Here is a 23646-nt window from a genome sequence, read left to right on the forward strand (position 1 = left end):
GTATAATATTCAGATGACACCAATACAAGCTGTTAGAGTTGCAGCTGTTACGTTTGTATGAATCTGTAACAATAAAACTAATTTTTTTTCAACCTGCTTTATTCAAAGTTATAGCAATGTAGTTTAACTTATAATAGTAGAGGCCCTTGTAGACTTGAGTGTAACAGCTGCTGTGCAACAGCTCTCCGTGCCGCTTATACAGCAGCTAGAATGCACATTTGTTCATAGTCTCAGTTGTGACAAGTGGATACTGAGGAAGGAGTATCTATGCAGGGCCAATTGAAGCTGATCCTTTCTCACTTTGAGAGATTATGGGAGATGAAGTGGGGGCATATAAAATTAATATTATTCCTTGTATCATTTGTAGTTAAGTGCTTTGGGAAAGCATTCAATTAATGGATATTCTAGTAATGCAAGATCTAAACAAGAACATTTATTTCAGTTTTTTTGTAGCTGAACACCTTATTCAGCTACTAAGATTTACTTATGTAATTTATTTGGTTGTTTTGCGGTGTTCTTTCCCATCGTTACCTAGAAGAAGCAAAGCAAATGAATTTCATTTGTTAGAACTGTGAATTTTTATTGAAATTCATATACTGTACTTCAGTTTTGGGTAATGTGATTGTTTTTTTCAACCACTGACAAAAGCTTGAGAGAGATTAAATATCAGGTATTTAATTAGTAGATATATTGATGAATTTACCAGCAGTCTAATGGCCCTTCTGAACATTGTTTTGCATCCTATGACATTTGTTGGTATGATCATAGTGGAGTGTAAGGAGTTCAGGCTAATAGGAATAGACAATTTGGCATTCTTAAAGAAAAAAAAAATTAAAAATCACACTACCTACAAATCTTAATTCACCACAGTAGTTTTGTTTATTTTGTCCCCAAATGCAGTAGAGTAACTTCTAAATACTGAGGCACTAGAATTTATTAGGAGTAGTTGAGCCTCTGCAAACTGTTGATGACTTAAATTTATTGTGGTTTTAAGTGTGAAATAGAGGTTAAAATTCTCTTTCAATTAGAAAGGTGGAGGAAGGTACACTCTGTAAAACATGTTAACATGAAGCTGAAAGGTTCACAAGTACATATGTGACTGTGTATTTGGAAATGAGTCAGGTGTTCCACAGAACAGTTACTGCCTATTGATGGGTAGGTTGCAGCTGTCAGACATGGTATGTACCATTACGTTTCCAGTCTGATATTTTACAGTAAACAGTCCCAAAGTACAAGTTAAGCGAGAATGTGTGTTTACCTTTATCTGGATATGCAAGATTTGTAGGTGGTGTATGTAGGTGGCTGCTTTAATCCTATACAGCAAGTAACCTTTTATGTAAAAATCATCCTTAGTTTAATTTGATAGCTTAACCTTGTGCATTTGGTCATTGCTTCAGAATCTTGGTTGCAGCTGCTGTTATTTCAAACTGCATTCTGTTAGCACAAACTATGCAAGTGTGTAAAGAAATTTGGCATGTAGTGATTTTCAGAGTATTGCCACTCTATCCAGTATGTAGTGGTACACTTGAGAAACACACATACATGCACAAAAATATATACTATTATTTAGTATTTTCTTAAAATACTGTTGGTGGATTCATATATCTTGGGGTTCAATCTGATACTCTTCTGGAGATGTTAGCAAGCTTTAATCCTGACTTTCATTGTCTTCTGTAAAGTCACTATTTAGTCAGCTGTGTCTTTCTCTGGGCAGGAGCAGCATGTCTTCATTTCTGTGCTGGGTCAAGACAATCTGTTGCATCAGCCATGAGCACTTACGTAACTGCTCATGATGTGACCTGGGAACGTTATGACTTAACTACAGGACTTTCACATGGAATGAACGTAGAGAACTCCACTCACTTTATATTAAGTGGACTTTACTGTAGATACTGATGAAGAATTATTTAAAATAAATAAAATATTAGTTTCCTTTGCTGGTGAGTACACTTTCACCAACAATAGGTACTTGTTTAAAACATTTGTATTCAACTCTGACCAATTCATTAAGTCTCTAATTCTTTTGTAAAATATGTAATTCTGATACACTGATGCATACCTAAGTGAAAGCATCACAAACTCTTATTTTCTTATTAAACATCTCTGATTGTTTTGTCTTCAAAAGCCCCAGCTCCTGAAATTGTATGATTATGAGAAGCTTTTTGTTAATAGACTCACAGTTGAGGGAAAACTTTGTAAAAGTGAAGCCTCAAGACAAACAAAGAGACCTACATTCATTATTTTAAAATGTCATGGATATTGGGGCCTGACATGAGCCAAGGGAAAGGTACCTGTGCTGTCCAAGACCAGGGTCATTCCAGTCTAGAGACAGCGTGCAGGGTGTCTGTTCCCACCCATCCTATAGACCCAGAAAAGAGAAGCAGGATTTACCCTTCTGTTTCCTCTTCTTGGCTGCTCAGAGCCAAATGCACAGTGATACTTCTCCTTCCCCCACAAGCCCAACTTCCAGGCCTTGTGGCTTTTACGTTGCTGCTCCTGCCACTCAGTTGAGCAGCAGGTGGAAGGGGAAGCTGGCTGTACTGGGAACCAGTCCACAGGAGTCCCAGGTGTGTGGGGTGGTTCAGCTTTGCCCTGCTGCTCCATGTGCTTTGCTCCTGGAACCTGAAAGCAGAGGGAGTAGCCCCTTGAAACCCCTGCTTGCTTCTCCCACCAGAGTCCCTGGTGTGAGAAACAGACTTTGCCCTGTCACTCCAGTCCTGCCTGGACCAGGAGGACTGGAGCAGCCCACACTCGCCTGAGACTGGGATCACCCTGGTCTGGGGAAGGTGCAAGGAGCTGGGAAGAAGGGCAGATTGCAGACTGCACATCTGCACTGCTCCCTCTCCTGGAATCATTTGTAATGGTGGACATTTGACACTGCTAGCAATGAACATCTGTATGCAGCCATAGTCTGCAAACTAGTATTAATAAACCATATAGATTTTCACATGCTCCTAGAATTTTCTTCAGATGTTTCCTGTTCTATTAGGCCTCCCACTACAATGGCATAAGTAACGGAAAACCTGATTCAGTGTCTTGCTTCTCTTTAAGTAGATTGTAGTCAAATCTGCCTGTTTTGGTGGTCTTTGTCTCTTTCTTCAGCTATTTCAACTCTCATTGCCGTTTTCTTTATTCTCCTATATGGTTTTATAAAAGCCAGTAAAGTCCACTCTTATTCAAGGCTGTCTTCATCTTTGCTTTACCGTGCCATATATAAGGTAAATCTCAGAGTTAATTTCAGCATCCTAAATCATGGAGGTTAAGATCCAAATTAGTGGAGCTGTGTAGCCTTCAGTCCTGTTTTTCTAATACCTCTGTAACACATTTCACTCAAATGGATTGGTTTTGCCCTTGAGTGAGCATAACAGTTCTAGCATCTACTTGGGCCAGTATTTAACAAATTCAGACCATTACATGCATTGCTAAAATGCAGTTAGGCAATAGGCAGTAAAATGAGTAGAAAGGAAGTGCAGCTGTCTTGAGAACTTCATTGTAAATTATGGCTTAATATATCTCTTTTTTTTTTCTTTTTTTTTAAGTGTCATTACCTGAAAATAACATAATTTTCAGATATAAGGCCCTGTCTAATCTCAGAAAGTTTTACAACACACTGTATAACACGGCAAAAAAATTATATTTGCTATTCATGTCTGTTGCAAACGCCAAAGACTTTCTTTGGTTACTCATCCAGTTACTTTACAGTTCATAAACAATGCATGTACTTCCTGAGAAAGGAAGCTTGACTTTAATTATATTTGCATAATACAACATTTTATTTTTATAAATGACTCCATAAATAACAATGTAATAAAAGGGGCTTTAAAATATTTTCTCTTTCAGTAACCTGTTGCCTCATGGCTACGTTACTATCCACAAAACCATTGAGTTCTTGGATTGTTCAGCACTGAATGTTCAGTGGGTATTTTTATTTAACTAAGTTTCAAAGCAGTGTGATTATTTTTAAAAATGTATACATGCTGACATAAATTAAACATGGATAAGCAACAAAATTTTTCCAATTTAGTTTTATAACAGTTCACTGTCAAAATATTAATGTTAACAGGGCCCAACCCAAAAAGATATTTAGATGCCAAACTCCCAGTGACAAAAAGGGGAGTTTTAAGTAAAAATTAGTGCTGTCATATTCCCTGGGACAGGCAGGACCTTCCCAGACCACACTGGACTTTGCATGCCAGATCCAGGCATGGGACTGTGGGTTACTGACACTTGATCTAATTCATCTCTGAGGAAAGGTCAAACATGTCTAGACTATTGTTGACAGATGTTTGTCCAGCCTATTCTTAAAAAAAATAGATCCACTGAAGGGAATTCTACTTCCTCCATAGGTTACCTGTTCCAATATTTAGATGTTCTTTATTGTTAGAATTAGCAAATTGCCTGTCAAGAATGATGGAGGGGGACGGGGGCATGGGGGGAAGCTTGCTAACTCTGAGCCCGCCCCTGCCCTATGCCACCACCGCCTCCCAGGGGCAGGCGAAAAGCTTGCCTTGCAGTCCCCTCCATCCCCCTCTGCCAGCACTCCACCCCACCACTGCCTCCAAGGAGCAGGGCCAGGGCGAGACCAGTGGTGCTGGCCTAGCCTCCCTGCTCCGTCGCTGCCATCATGGCAGTGCGCTGCTACTGACGCCTCCTGTTCATAATGCTCTTGGACCACTCTGGTTGTTTCAGTAATCCAAACGAGTGTTCCAAGAGCATTACAGACAGAGAGATGGATGGACTAAGCCCTTTATTATATTAAAATCATGGGTAATCTAGAATTTTGAAAAAGAAGGTACAGATGGTGAGGTGTATCATTGCATATAAAACTACACACATTTTTATCTAGTTAAAAATCAACTAGAAGCTTTGCTAATATGCTAGTTTAGGGTTGAAACAAAAACAAAATACCTTCATTGGAATGAGTTAAAACCAATCAGCAGGGCTGTGAAATAGGAGCTTTATTATACGGAGATGCTAACAGACATCAGAAGGGGAGGAGGGTGCAAATGCACAAGTCCAGTGCCCTGAATTTTCCAGCAGCCATATGTCTAGAGAGTCCTACAAGCTGTCCATTCTCATTTTAGATGCACTCTATATGCAAAGCATGTTACGGTATGTCACAAGTAAAAAGCAGGGTGAATAGGGTTTTATTCATGTTGATGTTCAAAGGTTCCCAGAATCATTCTTGTGGCTCTCCTCTGGAAATGTCCCTACTAGTTTGATTACATACTTAAGATGTACTCTGACTATAATATGTTTCACCCATAATTAATAGAGAAAAAGTATGTTTCATCTTGCATATGATATTCTCTTAATACAACTCCAAATGATATATGCCTTTTTCATAACACTGTCATGCTGTTGACTCATGCAGTTTGTGGTTCATTAGTTCCCAGATCTTTTTCTGTAGTATCTCTGTATCACTCAACCTGAAATTCTTTAATTTATCTGTAGTCAGGTTTCTAACACAGAAGCACATCATTTAGTGAGTGGCTGTAGCATAGATGCGTGTTTTTTAAGGTCATTTAAGTGGAAATGGGTTTGACTACTCGCTCTCAGACTATTCTTCCTTCTCTAAACTAGAAAAAAAAAGGATAAGTGGGTACATGCTACTATATAAATCCAAAAGTTTTTCTATGACAGTTCCCTAAATAGTGTAGCTTTCCTTTCTGTTGCTTGAATATTTTTTACAGTTATGTACCTTTTGGTCTTAACTCTAAAATGAAACCATTTCTTATAAGGAACAATGTAGATTTTTCTTTCTGTTTACCTTTACTCTTGCATTTACATGCTTGACATTTATCCTTTCCGGTAAGATCTTTTTTTTTCACTATAAAATTGCAGCAATAGGAAATTTAATATTTATATTACTTTGGTTGTTATAGGCAGAGACATAAGGTTTCATGCTTTACCGTCTGGACAAACTACAGTCTGTGTGGCCATTAACTGGGCTTATGGAGAAGCACTAATAGAAAGTAGGCGGAGAACAGAGGGTGCTAATAGCAAAAAAACTTTTGTAGCCAAGCAGGTTCAGGAATCCTGTCTTGAAGCAGAGCTTAAGTGACTTAAGTGGGAAACATTTAGGGAAAAGTAGGAATCATGGTCACAAACTCCTGGAAGATCATTTCAGGCTCAACATTAGGAAAAACTACTTCACAACTAGGGTGTCCAGACTATGACCATTACTCCTAGTTTTCCCCAAGGGTGCCCTGGTGAACAGTTATTCACCAAGCCCTAGATGTATGCTTCTGATATAGCAGTAAGCTGCTACCAAGTCCCCCCTCGGCTTTCTCTTTTTCAGGCTGAAGAATCCCAGGTCCCTCAGCCTTTCCTCATATGGCTTGCTGTGCAAGTCTCTGATCATATGGATAGCCCTTCTTTGGACACACTCAAGCTTTACCACGTCCTTGTTAAGGTGCGGAGCCCAGAATTGGACGCAGTACTCCAGCTGCAGTCTCACCAATGCTGAGTAGAGCAGGAGAATCACTTCTTTGCAATGTTTTTTTCTGGAGATGCATCAATTGATGCATACCAGTGTATTGTTGGCCCTGCTGGCTACAGGATTGCACTGCTGGCTCATGTTCATACTTGGGTCAATTATTACCCCCAGGTCTTGGTAGCAAGTGATGGGGGATCTTCAGTCCTGCTGCCTGATGAGAGGCAGCAGTTGCACAAGTACCAATGTCATGAGTTTTGCCTGTGAGCAGCTAGGGGTGCAGGGCCCCAGAATCCCCCTGCACCTATCTCCTTAACAGCTGGTAGGCTTTGTGGCCACAGCAGGCCCTAGCAGCCAGGCCTGCAGTGGTTCCCTTCCCCACCCCTGTGCTTCAAGACGGACACAGTTGCACAAGCACCCATGTCATGAGTTTTGTCTGTAGTAGCTTGAGGTGCAGGGCCCCAGAACCCAGAAGCCCCTGCACCCATCTCCTTGAAAGATGGCAGGCTTCATGGCCTCAGCAGGGGCTAGTATGCCTGCAGTTTTGATCCCACTGTGGCTTAACACACATACGTGACATGAGTTTTACTTTCACGATTTTGGGGTGCAGCTTTCCCGAACACCCTACACCTATCTTCTTGAAACTTGGCATGCTTCATGCCCATGGAAGGGGCTATCATTCCTCCAAGTTTCATCCAAATCTGGCCAGAAGTGACAAAGTTACAGGCTGTTTCACCCTTCCCCATTATAGCCTATGGGCAAAACAGTGTCAAAATGGCAAAATGTTTCGACTTGCCTCATTTTGTTTCAAGGCTGTTTCAACCATAGCTGTTCTGTTTCAATTTTGCTGTTTCAGCCTCGAAATAGGTAGAAACAGAATAGAAACAAAATGGGTGGCGAAATTTTGCACAGCCCTCTGGAGATCTGTTCAGGGGCTGGTAACAGAAGTGTTCATAATAAATCAGTGAAAATAAATCAACGTTTTGTAGTGCTAGATACATTGTTTATTCCAAATCTACTTGATGAAGTTTTCAGAAGTTGAGTGTCTTGCCAGATTGATGGAAATCTAAAGTATGTTGAGGAAAATCATCAGTGATTTGGACAAGGGGGTAAAAAGCACCCTGTTCCAATTTGCTGATGACACTAAGATGTGGGGGGGAGCGTGGGCACACCGGAAGGATGCAACAGGCTACAATCAGACCTAGACAGGTTATAAGGGTGGGCGGATGAGAATAGGATGGTTTTCAACTCAGACAAGTGCAAGGTGATGCACCTCGGGAGGAACAACCGGCACCATACCTACAGGTTGGGGAACTCCCCTCTTGTCAGCATGGAGGTGGAAAAGGATCTTGGGGTCATCATTGACTCCAAGATGAACATGGGGAGGCAGTCAGGAAGGCCAACCGCACCTTGTCATGCATCCACAGATGCATCTTGAGCAGGTCCAAAGAGGTGATCCTCCCCCTCTATGCGGCACTGGTGAGGCCGCAGCTGGAGTACCGCGTCCACTTCTGGGCGCTGCACTTCAAGAGGGATGTGGACAGCATGGAGAGGGTCCAGAGGAGGGCCACTCGTATGATCAGGGGACAACAGGGCAGGCCCTATGAGGAGAGGCTACGGGACCTGAACCTGTTCAGCCTCCAAATGAGAAAGCTGAGGGGGGATCTTGTGGCCTGTTACAAACTAGTCAGGGGGGACCAGCAGGCATTGGGGGAGTCACTGTTCCCCCGAGCACCGCCAGGAGTGACCAGGAATAACGGTCACAAGCTGGCAGAGGGTAGGTTTAGGTTAGATATCAGGAGGCGCTACTTCACGGTCAGGGCGGCTAGGGGCTGGAACCAGCTTCCAAGAGAAGTGGTGCAGGCTCCTACCCTGGGGGTGTTTAAGAGGAGGTTAGATGAACATCTTGCTGGGGTCATTTGACCCCAGTATTCTTTCCTGCCAAGGCAGGGGGTCCGACTAGATGATCTGCTCAGGTCCCTTCTGACCCTAGAAATTATGTAACTATGAAAACTTAATGGAGAAGAGTCAAACTTTTACTTTACATACAGACATAGTCCTCTGATAGAAGAATAAAATATTTTGCAAACGCTTTAAGTTATGTGGCTGTCACCTGCAAGAGTTAGAGCCTGCTTAACTTTACCCCATTGTCACCTGGCATCAATATTGTTGAGTTTATAGGGCATAAATGCATTTTGAATTATTCATGAAATTTTGTTAGAGCAAGCTCTCAGAAATGACTTGCATGCTTTTTAAAATGAGACCTAGTAACTTAGTTTCCTAAATGACATTTAGATCTCTTGAAAAATGTATTTTCTATGTGCTCTTGTAGTGACATAGCTTCTGTATTCACATCTGATTGTTGATGCCACAGTTGCTTTTGTTCTGTAATACAGCTTTAAATTGTGCATGCAATGTATTTATTCACATCAGACATTTATCTTTATACTGCAGTAATCTGTACTCTGCACCTTCAGCTCTGGTCATTTGGCCAGTATTTCTGATGCTGTTGGTGTATTCCATGAAAAGAAACTGTATTTAACTTGAGGGGCTAGGTTGAGACAACTAATATTACGTCAAGTATTTTTCAGTCTTTGAACACTTAAGAGATGTAAATAAATTTACATATTAATAGTAAGGATTTTTAAAGTTTTTATAAATTAATATCTATAAATAAAATAGCATATTGCATTTTAGATCAATTGCATTTGCAGCAATGATCAGTACTAAGTAGTTTTCCACAAATAGCTGTGAGGTGTTCAAATTCGCGGATGACGCTAAGATGTGGGGAGAAGTGAGCATGCTGGAGGAGAGGGACAGGCTGCAACTAGATCTAGACAGGTTACAGGGGTGGGCGGATAAGAACAGGATGGGATTCAATACTGACAAGTGCAAGGTACTGCACCTGGACTTGTCATGCATCCACAGATGCATCACGAGCAGGTCCAAGGAGATGATCCTCCCCCTCTATGCGGCACTGGTCAGGCCGCAGCTGGAGAACGGTGTCCAGTTCTGGGCGCCACACTTCAGGAGGGATGTGGACAGCGTCGAGAGGGTCCAAAGGAGGGATCATCAGTTGCATGATCAGGGGGCAGTAAAACAGGCGGTACGAGCGGAGGCTACAGGACCTGAACCTGTTCAGCCTCTAAAGAGGAGGCTGAGAGGGGATCTGGTGGCCATCTACAAACTGGCCAAGGGGGACCAGCAGGCTGTGGGAGAGCCCCTGTTGCCCTGAGCACTACTGGGAGTAACGAGAAATAACGGCCATAAGTTGACTGAGAGTAGATTCAGGCTAGATATCAGGAGGCGCTACTTCACTGTCAGGGCGGCTAGGATCTGGAACCAACTTCCAAGGGAAGTGGTGCTTACTCCTACCCTGGGGAGGGGGTCGGAGTTGATGATATGCTCAGGTCCCTTCTGACCCTACCAACTATGAAGCAAATAACTAACACTTCAAATTGTAGTAGTTCCTTTTAGATAGATGAAAATGTTTGAATAAAGTCTGTTTCTAATGATAAAAAATCTTACTGTAACCCCTATCACTATCAAACACATTTCAGTATATTTGACCTATATATCTGCTGGTGGGACTTTAACAAGTGATAAGGATATTAATTAGAAAAATTGCTAACCTCTATGAGACAGACCATCCAGCAACTGATGGACACCCTTTAGCATGGGCTACTATTTTGAGAAGTGACTGGGGGCTAGGGAGGACTAGTAAGTGATAACTTGAGTAAATATAACATTCCAAAAGTAAATTAAGTTCATCACTGCATTAGCAGGCCTGAAGGAAAAAATACCAGTTGAATGAGCATATGGAAATAATGTCTGAGGTAGAAGTAGAGCTCAGACTTAATGCTATTTATAAAGTCAGATCTGGGAGTGAGTGAGGAATGTTTTATCTGTGTTTCACTAGAAATAGCAACTTCAGTAGCAGAGATCTTTAGTAAGGTTATCAAAGTGAGAGTGATATAATATAACTGGAGTAAAGCTGATGGGGACTGATCTGGCTCATTAAAAATATCAGGTTAGTAGTATCTCAGCAGCATATGCAAGGTTTTAAAACAAATCAGAAGGAAAGAATCATTAGAGAAATAGAGGAAGGCAGAAAACAGAATAAAATGCTATAAGTTTTTACCAAAGGCATATCATGCTATAATTTTGATAGCTTTCTCTTCAAAATAACAGGTTTTCCGGACAAGGAAAATGTAGTAGAACACATCTGTTTGGCCTTCTGTAAAGTATTTAATGTGGTGCCACAAGGCAGTATTCTAAGTAAAGATGGGAGAGGAAAGAAAATTTCATCTGGAAACTAAGTGTTTTCTGTCTTTGAGAGCAATAAGTTTCTGAAACAGTCTTCCAGTAGGGGTAGTGGGAGCAAACACCTGCAAAAGTTGCAGGCAATAAGAGGAGACTGGAGTCTGAACCTGGAGGTTCTTCAAGACCTGTATTCTAATACAATAAATTGATGCTATTTGGTGGAAATTTATCCCTGAAATCAGGTGATGCTATGGATATACAAATGTAGTGAATATAACAATAAACATAGTTCTTTAACCTGAATGGCTATATAATGCACAAGGTCTTCAGAGTATTTACTTAAAATAAGCCATCATACTGTTTAAAGCAGGATTTATGTATAAATTAGCATAACAAGGAAATGTGGGATACGAAGTAGAAACAAGTAATTTTTGGATACCTGTCAAGTATGCCATTAATTTCTAATGCATCAAAATGCTGACCAAAATGAGCAATATATCCATCTTGTTTATTTTTTCTTTTTATGTCTTCCTAGATAACAGTGATCTAATTGCTTGTACAGTGATTACAAAAGATGGAGGTCAGGTTCAGAGGTTTCTGGCAGTGGATATTTACCAAATGAGCTTGGTTGAGCCTGATGTTGCCAGACTTGGCTGGGGAGTAGTTAAATTTGCAGGTCTTTTGCAGGTAAGATTGCTGCTTTTGGCAGGCCTTTTGCAGGTAAGATTTGAGGATTGATTTTTGTAAGTGAAAATTCTGTTCGCATGCAAAATGGCAAAATCAAATTGCTAATCTTCTTAGCTTAATTATTAGATAAACATACCTATTTTTCTGTTTACTTAAAAGTCTATTTATAATTCTACTATTAGTTAGCTTTATAGCATTTTCCATCTTTCAGGTAAGTTCCTAAGTGTATTAAATGGAAGCTTGCAGACAAAATAGTTTTCCCAATACAGGGTCCGGTTCAAGAAGGTACCTCTTTTCACTAGAATTCTTAAACCTCATATCTTTTTGAAGTCAAGAATGTGCTTAGGTCTCACTAAAGTACTTTTCTACAGCAGGACATTAATTGCAAATTAATCCATGCTATAAAATCTTGAACCTATTTATATGAAAGTCCCAATACCTGCCATGTTAGATATACAGAGAAAGAAAAAAGGCAACTAAAATGTGCTTTCAAAAGTTAATGCATGCACAAATACAATATGGGAACATAAAGAATAGATGCCTGCCTGGGAAATATTTTATTCACTATTAAAATTGGGTGGAGCGGAACCAGATGCAGTTCAATGAGAATAAATGCAAAGTCCTTCGTTCGGTGAGACATAACCAGTGACTTAGGTTAGGAGGTGATGTCCTGGCCAGCACAATGGCTGAAAGAAACCTTGGGGTTGTGATTGATCACAGGATGAACATGAGCTGTCAGTGTGACACTGTAGTCAATGAAGCTAATGGCATATTGAGATGCATTAGCCAGTGCGTCACGAGCAGGGCTAAGGAAGTGTTGCTTCCTCTCTGCTCGGTGCTGGTGAGACCCCAGCTAGAGTAGTGTGTCCCGTTCTGGGTGCCACACTTAAGACATGGAGAATCTTGAAAGGGCCCAGGGAAGGGCCACAAGAATGGTTTAGGGCTTGGAGGATAAACTTTATGAGGAAAGACTAAGGGATCTGGAACTGTTCAGCCTGAGGAAGAGAAGACTTGTGGGGGGGCATGGACTTGGCCATCTATAAGCAAGTAAGGGGTAAATATCAGGAGCTGGGAGAGAAACTTTTCACTAGGGCACCCCAGGGGAGGACAAGGAGCAATGGCCATAAACTGTTAGTGGAAGGCTTCAGGTTGGTTGCAAGGAAAAACTTCTTTATGGGCAGGGTGACCAGAATCTAGAATAGATTTCCAAGGTTGGGGACTGCTCCACCTCCTTGGGAAGTATTTAAGAGGAGAGTGGACAGACACCTTGCTGGGATCATTTGATTCCTGCCCAAGGCAGCGGGGTTGGAGGCAATCTTTCAAGGTCCCTTCCAGCTATTAATTTCTAGGGGTTTTAGGATTTTTTCATACAAAGTTATCCAAAATATGTTGTATTGAAGAAAGGAAAAATCTTAGAGTCCATCAATTTAACTTTAGTTTTCCAAGAAAAAAGGGGATTCTTTATTTTTCAAACTCTTTTACACTAGTCCTTATTTAGTCTAAATAAGTCAATACCTTATTCAAATTTCTTGGCTTGCTAACTATAACAAAATATTAACCTATAATTAGAGGCTGAGCAGAAACAGGTACGTTTCTTACCTTTTTATTCTGCTATCAGTACCCACATTTCCAGAAAAAATGGCAATAAGAATTTTAGTGTCTAATTCACTTACTTGAATTTGTGTGTGCCCTTGTTGGACTGACTTTCCAGAAACATGTGCCAAGTTATAGTAACTCTCATTGCCTCTGTTTTTAACTAGTACTCCTAGATCTTTGTTTTAATTGTATATTCAGAATAAATTATACATTCTTATTTGATCTATATTTTGAAATGTTAAAAGTGAACAAGGCTTTTGCTCACACCTTCCTTTTTTTTTTCTTTGTAGGATATGCAGGTAACAGGAGTAGAAGATGACAGTAGGGCTCTAAATATAATAATTCACAAACCTGCATCTAGCCCCCACTCTAAACCCTTTCCCATCCTCCAAGCCACATTTATTTTTTCGGATCATATTCGCTGTATCATTGCAAAGCAGCGTCTTGCAAAGGGCCGTATCCAAGCTCGGCGTATGAAAATGCAGAGAATAGCAGGTAATTGGGTGCATGCTTTTTAATTTTATTTTTTTGAATTACCGCATCTCATGGAAGCTCATAACTGTCTGGTCTGATGGCCTCTACAAAGTCTCTGAAGTACAATACTGCAGGCCACTGGAATTTGAAAAATTGATGTCCAGTTTTTAGGCAATGGATCTTACACTGTGTTAATCCCTCTCCTGAAGACGAGAGGAATCATGTGACATGTTAGTTGCATCATGGAATGCTTTCCTGGAAGCAGTTCAGATGCTACAGTGACAAAAGTAGTTTAAGAAGCTACATAGAAAACAGTGTCAACAGTTGGACTTTTCGGCATTTTATGTGGGTGTTAAGGGATGTTGGAAGGAGAGCTACTTTGAAGTAGGCAGGAGGTTGCAATTGAAAATAAAGACAGCAAAGGGATAAAATGGAGCCCAATATTGTGAATGTTGGAGCTATCCAGCAAATGTGTGGATGGATGAGGACTGGAGTATAGTGACAAAAGAGATGTGGAAGTGAAACACAGACTCCTATCTGTTAATCAATTTAATCTCAAGTATCTGCTAATAGAAAACAGAGCATCCAACCCTCCACCCAAACGAAACAAAACCCCAAACAAACAAAAAACAACCCAAAAACAAAAAGTATTGAAGTAGTATTGAAATTAATGACTCAGGCCCAGCTGGTACCTATTCTGCCTATATTTTTAAAATCAATTCCTGGAATATTTCATTTTCTAGTAGTTATTTTATTAAGTACATTTGAAATATTCTTATGCTTCTAGTCCCAGGAGTTATAACCTGTAGAATTCACTTCTTTAAATGTGCTTCTGGTATTTCAGTTTAGAATAAGTTCAGAGTTAGGGTCTTAAACACTAGCACACACAATTGCACTAAAGCATTAAATGCACATGGAAAATCTTTGCCTGCCTACAGCAGATGACATATCTACAAATAAGTTGGCTTGCTCCAGTGCTATAACTAACATAAGACCTTTTTGAACCTATGTTACTAAAAATGTTTGAAGTGATTTAAAATCACATATATAGTGGAAAGAGACTGCAGCAATACATTTTTCCTTCTATACTATATGCTTAGGTGGGCTTTCTTAGTATGTATGTGCATTTTTGAGCCATTGTTGCTTGTTCTTTATAATTGCAGAGCAGAATGAAACAACAAATAACTTGTATTTAGGAGAGGCAAGTATAAGCTGGTTATGCAGCTTGGTCTGTAAATTACCGTATTTTTCGGACCATAAGACGCACCCAGTTTTCAGAGCAGGAAAACAAGAAAAAAAATATTCTGAACCAAATAGTACCGGTATACTAAAATAAAATAAAATAGTACCGTACCTAGCTGCCTCCTGTCTCAACGTTCTAATCCTGTCAGTCTGTCAGTGTCACACACACACACGCAGGGGAGGCGTGCGCTGTGCCGATCATGTGACCTGACTGACTGACTGACATTGAGACTCCAGGAGGCGGGACTTCCCCCACACACAGAGCAATCCACAGCATGGGAACGGCAGCGGACAGTAAGCGGGCGCATGGGACCGCAAACAAATGTTCTGGGGTATCACACCTTCGGACCATAAGACACACCCTCGTTTTCCCCCCACTTTTGGGGGGGAAAAAGTGCGTCTTATGGTCCGAAAAATACGGTAATTTCAGCACAAGAATTCTGGGTAAACTGTTGATGCAATTTTCCCATCTCCTTTATGTAGATCTGGTTAATAAAAACGTTTTGTTTTTACATAGCTCTTTTGGATCTTCCTGTCCAACCTTCAAATGAGGTGATGGGTTTTGGACATAGCTCTGCATCTACATCCCAGCACCTGCCATTTAGATTTTATGACCAGTCACGACGTGGCAGCAATGACCCTACTGTACAGCGTTCAGTTTTTGCATCTGTTGACAAAGTCCCAGGTAAGACAGAACTTCTGATCAAAAAAAATTGTTGTACCATTTTGAATGTGTGATATATAGCCCAGTCTTTGCCTCTTGAAACTTTGATCATAGCCTGTTCCTAACCAGAAATGTGTGTTCCCCACTATTATCCTTTTAAAAATATTTTTCTTTTATCCATTAAATTTTATCAAGTGAAACTGTTCTATTTGCGGTCACTAAGTACAGATAAGTTTTCTCTGCACCTTGTGAATATGCATCTTAAATGAGGTATAATTACTTGTATGTGTGTTATCTTCTTATTTTCCAAATTGTTAATGGGAATTATTTAAAAACATTTACAGCCTCAAACTTGGAGACACTCAAAAATGTTGCTTATCAGATTGTGGTAATTTCATCTGCGATGCAAGATGACCAGGGAACCTGGTTTTCCATGATAAAAAGTCACAAATGCTCTAATAACACCACCCCCCCAATCCATGATTAAAATGACAGGCCCCTCCAGCCCTGCTAGAGGGGGCACCCAGCTGCCAGGGCTACAAGGCCAGGGACCTGGGTCCACAGCCCCCTGCTTCCCTGCAGGAGGTGGCAGCTCCTGCATCAGAGCAGAGCCTGGCTCTCCCCTTCCTTCCCTCCTGCTGCCTGCCTGCTGTGGGCTTCAACAGAGAGAGATGACAGCTCCCTGCCCTTGCACACACTCCCAGGGGACAGAGGAGACCCGTGCCCTCCAGATCTATGCACAGGGTGGGGGCACGTGTCAGCTGCCCTCTGCAAGCTCAGGCTCCCAGCTTGCTGCCCTCCCCCAGGGCTTCCACAGCCCAGCAGGTTCAATCTGGTGGTGCAGCGCACTTCAAGGCCATGCAGGACAGCTGCTTGTCTCTGCGAGCTCCATACTACACTGGCAGTGTGTTCTCTGCATGCAGGCACAGCAGCATGGAATTGTGCCCCTCACTGCTGCCGGGCATACAAGGGATGCATTTCCAGGGCACTGCAGAGCTCACAGCAGCAAACAGCTTTCCTGTGCAGCCCCCTGTGCGGCCCTGTTGTGCCAGGTTGCACCCGCCCAGCTGCAGAGGCTGGGGGAAGGACAGTAGGGAGGGAGACTGAGCCTGCAGTGGGCAACTTGCCCCCATCCCCACCCCTTGCACAGATCTGGGGGCACAGATCCTTCCCAGGAGGACACGTGACTGCAAGGAGCTGGTCCCAACTGGCCCCTTCCCCCTTCTGCCCCACCCCCCCCACCCCCAGACAAGCCACCTGCCTCCCCTGCCAGGAGCCCTGTGGCTGCGCATTGTGACCCCAGTCCCCAAACACCGCCCCCCACCTCTGGTTGGACGGCAGTCCGAGCCCTACCCAACTCCCACCCCTATGGGGTCCTCAATCCTACCCGCCCACCCCACCCCAATTTACCTGTGGGAGCTGCTTTCCAAGCTGCCTGGCGGCCATGTGCACATACATGCACATGGCACCCTGTACCTATGGCACATGACTTACAAGGACAGGCTGAGGGAACTGGTCTTATTTAGTCGAGAGGAGAGGAGACTGGGAGGGGATTTAATAGCAGCCTTCAACTACCTGAAGCGGGGTTTGAAAGAGGATGATGCTAGACTGTTCTCAGTGGTGGCAGATGACAGAACAAGGATCCAACAGTCTAAAGTTGCAGCAAGAGAAGTTTAGGTTAAATATGAGGAAGATTTTTCTTACTAGGAGGGTAGAAAAACACTGGGACAGGTTACCCAGAGAGGTGGTAGAAGCTCCATCTTTGGAGGTTTTCAAGACCCTGCTAGACGAAGCTTTGGCTGGGATGATCTAGATGGGGGTTGTCCTGCCTTGAGCAGGAGGTTGGACTAGATGACCTCCTGAGGCCCCTTCCAACCCTAATTTTCTATGATTCTAAGATTTTGAATCTTATTCAGTATTTCAGAATGAACTTCTTTGAGGGAATGAAAAAATAATTTTCATGATTGACCTTACCCCCTAACAATGCTTCTATTTTGAGAACATGATGGTAATGTCAGTGAAAACAGCTGACACCGTTGTTGGGTGTTCCTGATTGACAGCTGTACTTGACAAGAACTTGTTAGGGTTTCATTGTGTGCATGGGTAAACTTGGGGAAAACAAGAATAGAATCAATATGATATAAAGAGTGAAAAATTTAAAACATAAACTTTTAAAAACATTACGGTTTAATTCAATACATAATACCTAATCATAAACATTATACATTTTTTATGATGTAAAATTATGGTGCCTACAGTGGAAAGAGGCTGATGTTTGGTGGGGGTTGGTTTATTTATTTATTTTTTTAAGTATTTTTGATTTACTATATTTTCTGCTTTGTTATTTTTAGCATAGCCAAGGTGACATTAGCAGAATTTCATGCTTCTCTTGGTTAAAAAGGCAAAGATCCAAAGATTTGGGATCTGTGGGTTTTTCGTTTTTGTGCGTGTAGTGTTTACAGCTCCTACTGATTTCAGAACTGTGGCTTATGATATCTTAACATGAAGCCTTTAGTGCCTGTTTCAAATTGAACTTTATAGCTTTGGCACTTACACTTAACTAACAAGCTGCGAGTAGGCTAAGACACCTGTAGTTGCTTTCAGTCTCTGAATATTTCATTGCTACAAGTGGCTGTTGTGAAATACTTGCATACTGTAGTGAGAGAGTAGTTTCTCTATTTGTAGAGCAAGTAAGCTGCTTTCTTTCACAGACTTGTTCTAAGCAGGGAAAAGCAAGCATTTATTCTTAGCAATATTCCTGGAGCATTATACAGTTCCTTGGGAAAACCAAAGCTTATAATGCACGATGTGGATTTTGAAATAACAATAAAATGTAATTCATATGCATATTCATTGTATCTCGCTCTATATTCTCTACTGTTAGCACTGTACAGCTACTAATTCAATTGGTATCTAATATTTTGTCTGGTTCATGAATTAGCAAGACAGCATGTGATTTCAATTACAAAATTATTTGATGTAACTGGAAGAATGGACTTGATTTATTGTATTTCAGGTCTAGTTTAAGTATTGGCAGCTGGTGTAACTCCCATTATATATTTAATAGCACAGAGCATATTAGCACTATAAACTTTTTAATATTAAGAGACTGAAAGGGGGAGGCAGAAGGTTAGATCCAAGCTGAGGTTTTTAAACTTTTCAGTGGTGTTCAAATATTGCTTCAGTTATTGTCAAAGCCGTGTTCTGTTCAGCAGGACACATGTGCCATTGCCCTCTCTGGTCCACTGTTGCTTTTACCACAAAAAGCAGAAGAGCATGGGAGACTGAGTAGAGCCCACCCCTGCGTTTGGAGCCTGCCCAGGAGCTTGGATGACTGGTTGAAGCCCTTGATCCATTATCCATTGCTCCCTTATAAACAGAAAATGAATGAGAAATTCAGTTCCTGAGCTATACAGGGCTTATACTCCCCTGTCCCTTCGTGCTCCTGTTGCTTTTCTGGTCCTGCATAACTCATTACTTCACTAGTAAAGCATCAAGGTCCATATACTCTGCATCAGGCTGGACCTAAAATCTGCAGAATTTGTGTGCAACAGATTTGGAAAAATCTGTGGCAAACTCAGGTGAATTCAAAACAGAAATGGTGTGTCATTTAAACAGGACAGAGCCTTTTCACATTGGTAAAGAATCTCTTGGGTTATTTGTTTGGATATTAAATTCAGTTTATTTCACGTGGCTTTTTGCTTCCCTCCCATCCATATTTAACATGCTATACATCTCAAATTGCAGCTGCATAAATATAGTGTAGAAGGCTTTTGAGGAGGGTAAAGAGAAACTGTAATTTTCATTATTATTATTATTATTATTATTTTTTAACTGCTGGGTGCTTGATGGAGTATCAGTTGAGGCTTTTGATAGTAGGGAAGGAATCGCTCTCCTCTTCTACTTTTATGGGCAGGGGTCAAGGTGTTTTAAAATTCAGGGTAAAGGATCGAATTCCACACTTTTCTGCAGTCTTTTGACAAACTTACTGGTCCATGCATTCCTTCTCTAGAAAGGTAGCAGTATCCAATAGCAGTGAAGTAGCATTTAAGCCTGGTATGTCTGCTGAGGTAATCAGCAGGGAAAAACAACTAATGATATCGAATAGGCTTCAGAGGTATGTAGGGGTATCTCGCATTTCTCAGTATGACTAATTTCTAATAGCCTGTGATTTCAGTGCTTTGGTTGCATACATACAAATTTGCCTTTAGAAGAGCCCCTTCCTGTTGTGACGATGTAACTTTTCTTTTTTAAATTAATTTACATTTTCAAGCATAATTAGGGGATAACTTAAAAGAAGCAGGCTCATGAGTGTTTGTATCATATTACACATGCACAAAGCTCCAACTGTGGCACTGTAGGTTATTCAGTTGCCTTCTCCCAATCTTGTTGCTCAAATGTTTTATGGCACAATGCTAAAGTTGCTTAAAGAGTGTGTGCCAGCTTCTGTGAGTTCAGGCTGGATTGGAGGGGGAAGTACACGTAGCCTTACTGAAAAGCTGATATGAAGGTATAATATACTTGAGTAACAGCTGCTCTTATTACTGACTACTGAAGAATAGGTTTTACAAATAGTCTTTTTTCTCCAGCAGTGAACTGACAGTGTTATCAGAGAGGAAGTAGAAGTGGTTCTCCATCTGTTAGTCATGAGCACTAAGGGACTTCTAGAAATTTCTTAGCACATTACCTACAAATCCTTTGCCAGGCTTTTATTTATTTAATTGGATTATCCTTTTTTTGTCTTATTTGGTGTTGGCACTTTAAAAGGGTATGCAAATAGTCTCAAGCCTGTTTGTTGAAAGCTGTCCCTTGAATTTGGACAGTCTTGGGACAGAAGAAGCCATGATGGCTTTATCTGTTCTTTGGTGTCTGAAAGTTGACCTGCCTGCAAATTCAGGAAAATTTACTGATAATATCTGAAAAGAAATGCATTTAATGTCAGAGACTTTCATATTTTGGGAAAGTGACAGATCCTGCTGGGTTGTGTGAATCTTTCACACTATAAATGAAAATGCTGCACAAAGACACTGAAATTATCAGCTTCCACAGATATATCTGTTAATGAGTCCCATACCAAAAAAGAGTCATAAAATAATAGCACCCTGAATAAAGTAGAAGAAAAGGAGACTGCAGATAAGAGAGATCACTTGGAGACTGGATAAGAGACTAACTGAATCTTTCCATTAAAGGCCTCAGTTGAGGAATATCATGTAGAACAGCGATTCTCAAACAAGGTGCTGCAGCACCCAGTGATGCTATGAGATCCTTTTAAGTGTGCTCCATAATATTAGCGCTGTTAGGTGCTGGCATTTTCTGAAAAGTGCCACCAGTCTAACAAGGGGTACCTTGGCTTTAGAAAGGTTAAAAACCACTGATTGGGAAAATACATAGAGTCTGTGACATCCTGTTAAAAATCAAGTACATTGATGACAGCTTTCTCTTCTTGAGAATAAAACCAGAGGATAGCTACATAAATTAAAGCTTTTTCAGAATATTTTCTTCCCTAATTTTGTTAAGGGTCAAGAAGACTTGTGGAAAAGTTTAGTTGCCTTCTCCAGAGGGCAAAAAAATGGTTATACCTAAATACATCAACAAATTACTTGACTTTCAGCAGCATTAAACACCTTAATTCCTTATTTTTAATGAGGTTTTAATTCTTGTGCTTTTTGAATATCAGAACAAAGCTAACTTTGATCTGGGCCACAAGACACTCATCCCCAGACATTATTTTGTTTTTTTATCAGTGACTGCTACTTTATGATAGTAAATTCAGAGTTTACTATGATGGTTACAAAACTACAGTTTGAGATATTTCATCTCATATATTTATAATATATGTAACTCGTTCTATTAATGAACTATTCACAACACTATACAAATGAATACTTAACTTGAATTTTCTCTTTCAATAAAATCCATTGTGAATTACACAGATGCTGTTCAGTATTTCCTGTACCCTTTTTTCCTGAACTTCCAGCAGGAAATTTTGGGGAAAAATCAAAATATGGCAGAGTTCCAATATGAGAAGTGAGAGGGTCTGAGCCCTCTGCTCTGCAGTTTATGGACTAGTATAGCAACTTGTGGGGACCATGCGTTGTGTAGACTAACTGAAATTGTTCCATTCACTGAGAAAAGAATATAAGTTGGTTCAATGTAAGCTATTACTTTTACCTCCCAACTTTCATTTCTTGTAGAAATGTGTAATAGTTGCAAGTAAATTACTTGGAACATTTATGATTTCCAGATCATCACAGCTGCTGCAGGTTGTCAAGTATATATTAAGCAACAGTATAAAAAGTCATATAGCACATACTGATTCTGGTCAATACTTGCTTTGAATATCTCCTTAATATGCTTATGCTAATAAGCTCCATGAGGTAAGTAAATATCAATGTTGAGTAATTTGTAAGGTACCATTCTTAGAAAGGGAACTTGGAGGAGATTTCTTATTTCATTGTGAAACTTTCAAAAGCATATACGTGACTTACAGGCAAGAGATTCCTCTATGTCATTTGGATGTTCTTGAAAAACCTCATGTGTAAAATTCAGATGTTTCATACCCCATTTGAGAGAGAGTGAGTTATGACTGGACCTTGTTTCCAATGTAACCTCTAAGATTCCTCTGCTCTGTGGCAGATATTTTACACCAGATCATCACCACATGCATGCACGTGTGCTTCTTGTAGAAAATATAATATACTTTTATAATATTATATAAAGCTGTTGCACACGTGTATGTAGATACCTAGACTGACCTATCCAGAATAGGGAAGGAGTGGCTATTTAGTCCATATTTTAGTTAGCAGAACATTTTGTGAGAGGTTTTTAAGCATTTTATAAACCTTAAAGAAGTTTCATTGTGTGTGAGGTAAAAAAAGATTGGCTTTAACAATGCAGGCTTTTAAAACTCAGGATCTCCAGAAATCATGAGTCTGGCCTCTCAAAATCATGGGACTTTGTGTGCACATGAGTTCATGTTTTCAAGCTGTTTCTTGAAGTTGCGAGGACTAGAAACTTCTTTTTAATGAAATCCAAGAATTAAAAAGATCACCAGGTATACAAGCTTGTTGGTGGAACTGCAGTATTAAGGATGGAATTGTGTTATTCAGTGTTAGTTGGTCCTGGCTCCTGATGCTAAAATTTCCAGTAACCCATTTGGAAGGTTAAAGTTTTTAGTTTTACAAAACTGAATCCAAATAATATGGTGGAACTTTTTAATAATCCTCTGTAAAGGAAGGTGGCAGGCAAAGAGGGAGAAAGAGAAAATTAGTAAGGATTAGAGAAGAGGAAAATCAACTATTTGAAAAAGAGTGGGTGACCATTTAACAAGTAGTTAGTTAAGTGAGAAGTGCATAGAAGATGATTTAGAAGCAAGTTCAGATTGCACCCATCAAATGGAAAAATGTATACAATATGGCAGAATGTTAAGACTAAAAATTAAGAACAAATCTGTCACTTTAATTTTGTGTATTGATTAGTTGTTGATGCTATTGGCAACAAAACCCCAAACCACATGAAACTTGCTGGGTTTGTCTGTAGCAGCCCTGGTCTGAGCTTCAGATTTGTAAGAGAGATATCTGAGCCTTGACTGGTTGGCTGATCAGTTCGGTTTGAGGGAGAAGAGAGTTTGATCTTTCAGTTTCACATGGTGGTGATGGCATTTCTTTGAGATTCTTGTGTTTAAATCTGTGCGTATTGAAAGAGAATGTCTGTATACATTTCTGCAAAGGAAGGATTATGCTTTGTAGTAGAGATGAAAGAAGTATCAGTTCAATGGGGGAAAAAATTAGAAAAAATTAAAGTTTCTCCTTTCCTCTCTCCTTCTCAATGTGTCTTGCTTGTACAGAGAAAAGCCTGAACTGTGGGTTGATTGGACTTGATCTTGCAGAATTGGTTATGGCAAAGCAGATGCATGCAGGAAACGCCATCAAGCCAGCTAAAGAATAAACCAGAGAAATGTAGGGAGAAAAGAGAAAGCAGTAGAGCAGGGTAGATATGTGATCATCTGAGAAAATAGGGCTAGATTCTATTTCTCCTAAAGGTTAGGGCTTCTTCCACTTTCTTTTCTGAATAACTTCGTTTTAAGTTTGCCATCTTACACAAGGATGCACCCTTGCCAAAGAACTGTTGTGGAGGGAGAAGGTAGAAACAAGAAACAAATGCAAGAAACTGAGAAAAAGTCTTGGTCCTAATCTCTTTAGAAACAATAGCGTTAAAGTAAAACTAAGCAGTGAATCAATGGTGATCTCTCTACATGTCTAGCATGCTGAAAGCATTGCTTGAG

General features: G+C 40.5%; 1 protein-coding gene across 5 annotated transcripts in view; it reads left to right on the forward strand.

Moving 5' to 3' along the window:
• CLEC16A (C-type lectin domain containing 16A) overlaps positions 1-23646 on the forward strand; it is a 188080-nt gene that overhangs the window by 126776 nt on the left and 37658 nt on the right. For all 5 annotated transcript variants that reach the window (XM_090023182.1, XM_090023177.1, XM_090023180.1 and 2 more), the window contains exons 19-21: positions 11235-11386; positions 13273-13477; positions 15216-15383. In XM_090023182.1, coding sequence (XP_089879308.1) covers positions 11235-11386; positions 13273-13477; positions 15216-15383 — 525 coding nt within the window. The remainder of the gene's footprint in view (positions 1-11234; positions 11387-13272; positions 13478-15215; positions 15384-23646) is intronic.

The sequence above is a fragment of the Crocodylus siamensis genome, chromosome 12 (assembly GCF_052110815.1).
Source record: "Crocodylus siamensis isolate JL-2025a chromosome 12, ASM5211081v1, whole genome shotgun sequence".
NCBI classification, from domain to species: domain Eukaryota; kingdom Metazoa; phylum Chordata; order Crocodylia; family Crocodylidae; genus Crocodylus; species Crocodylus siamensis.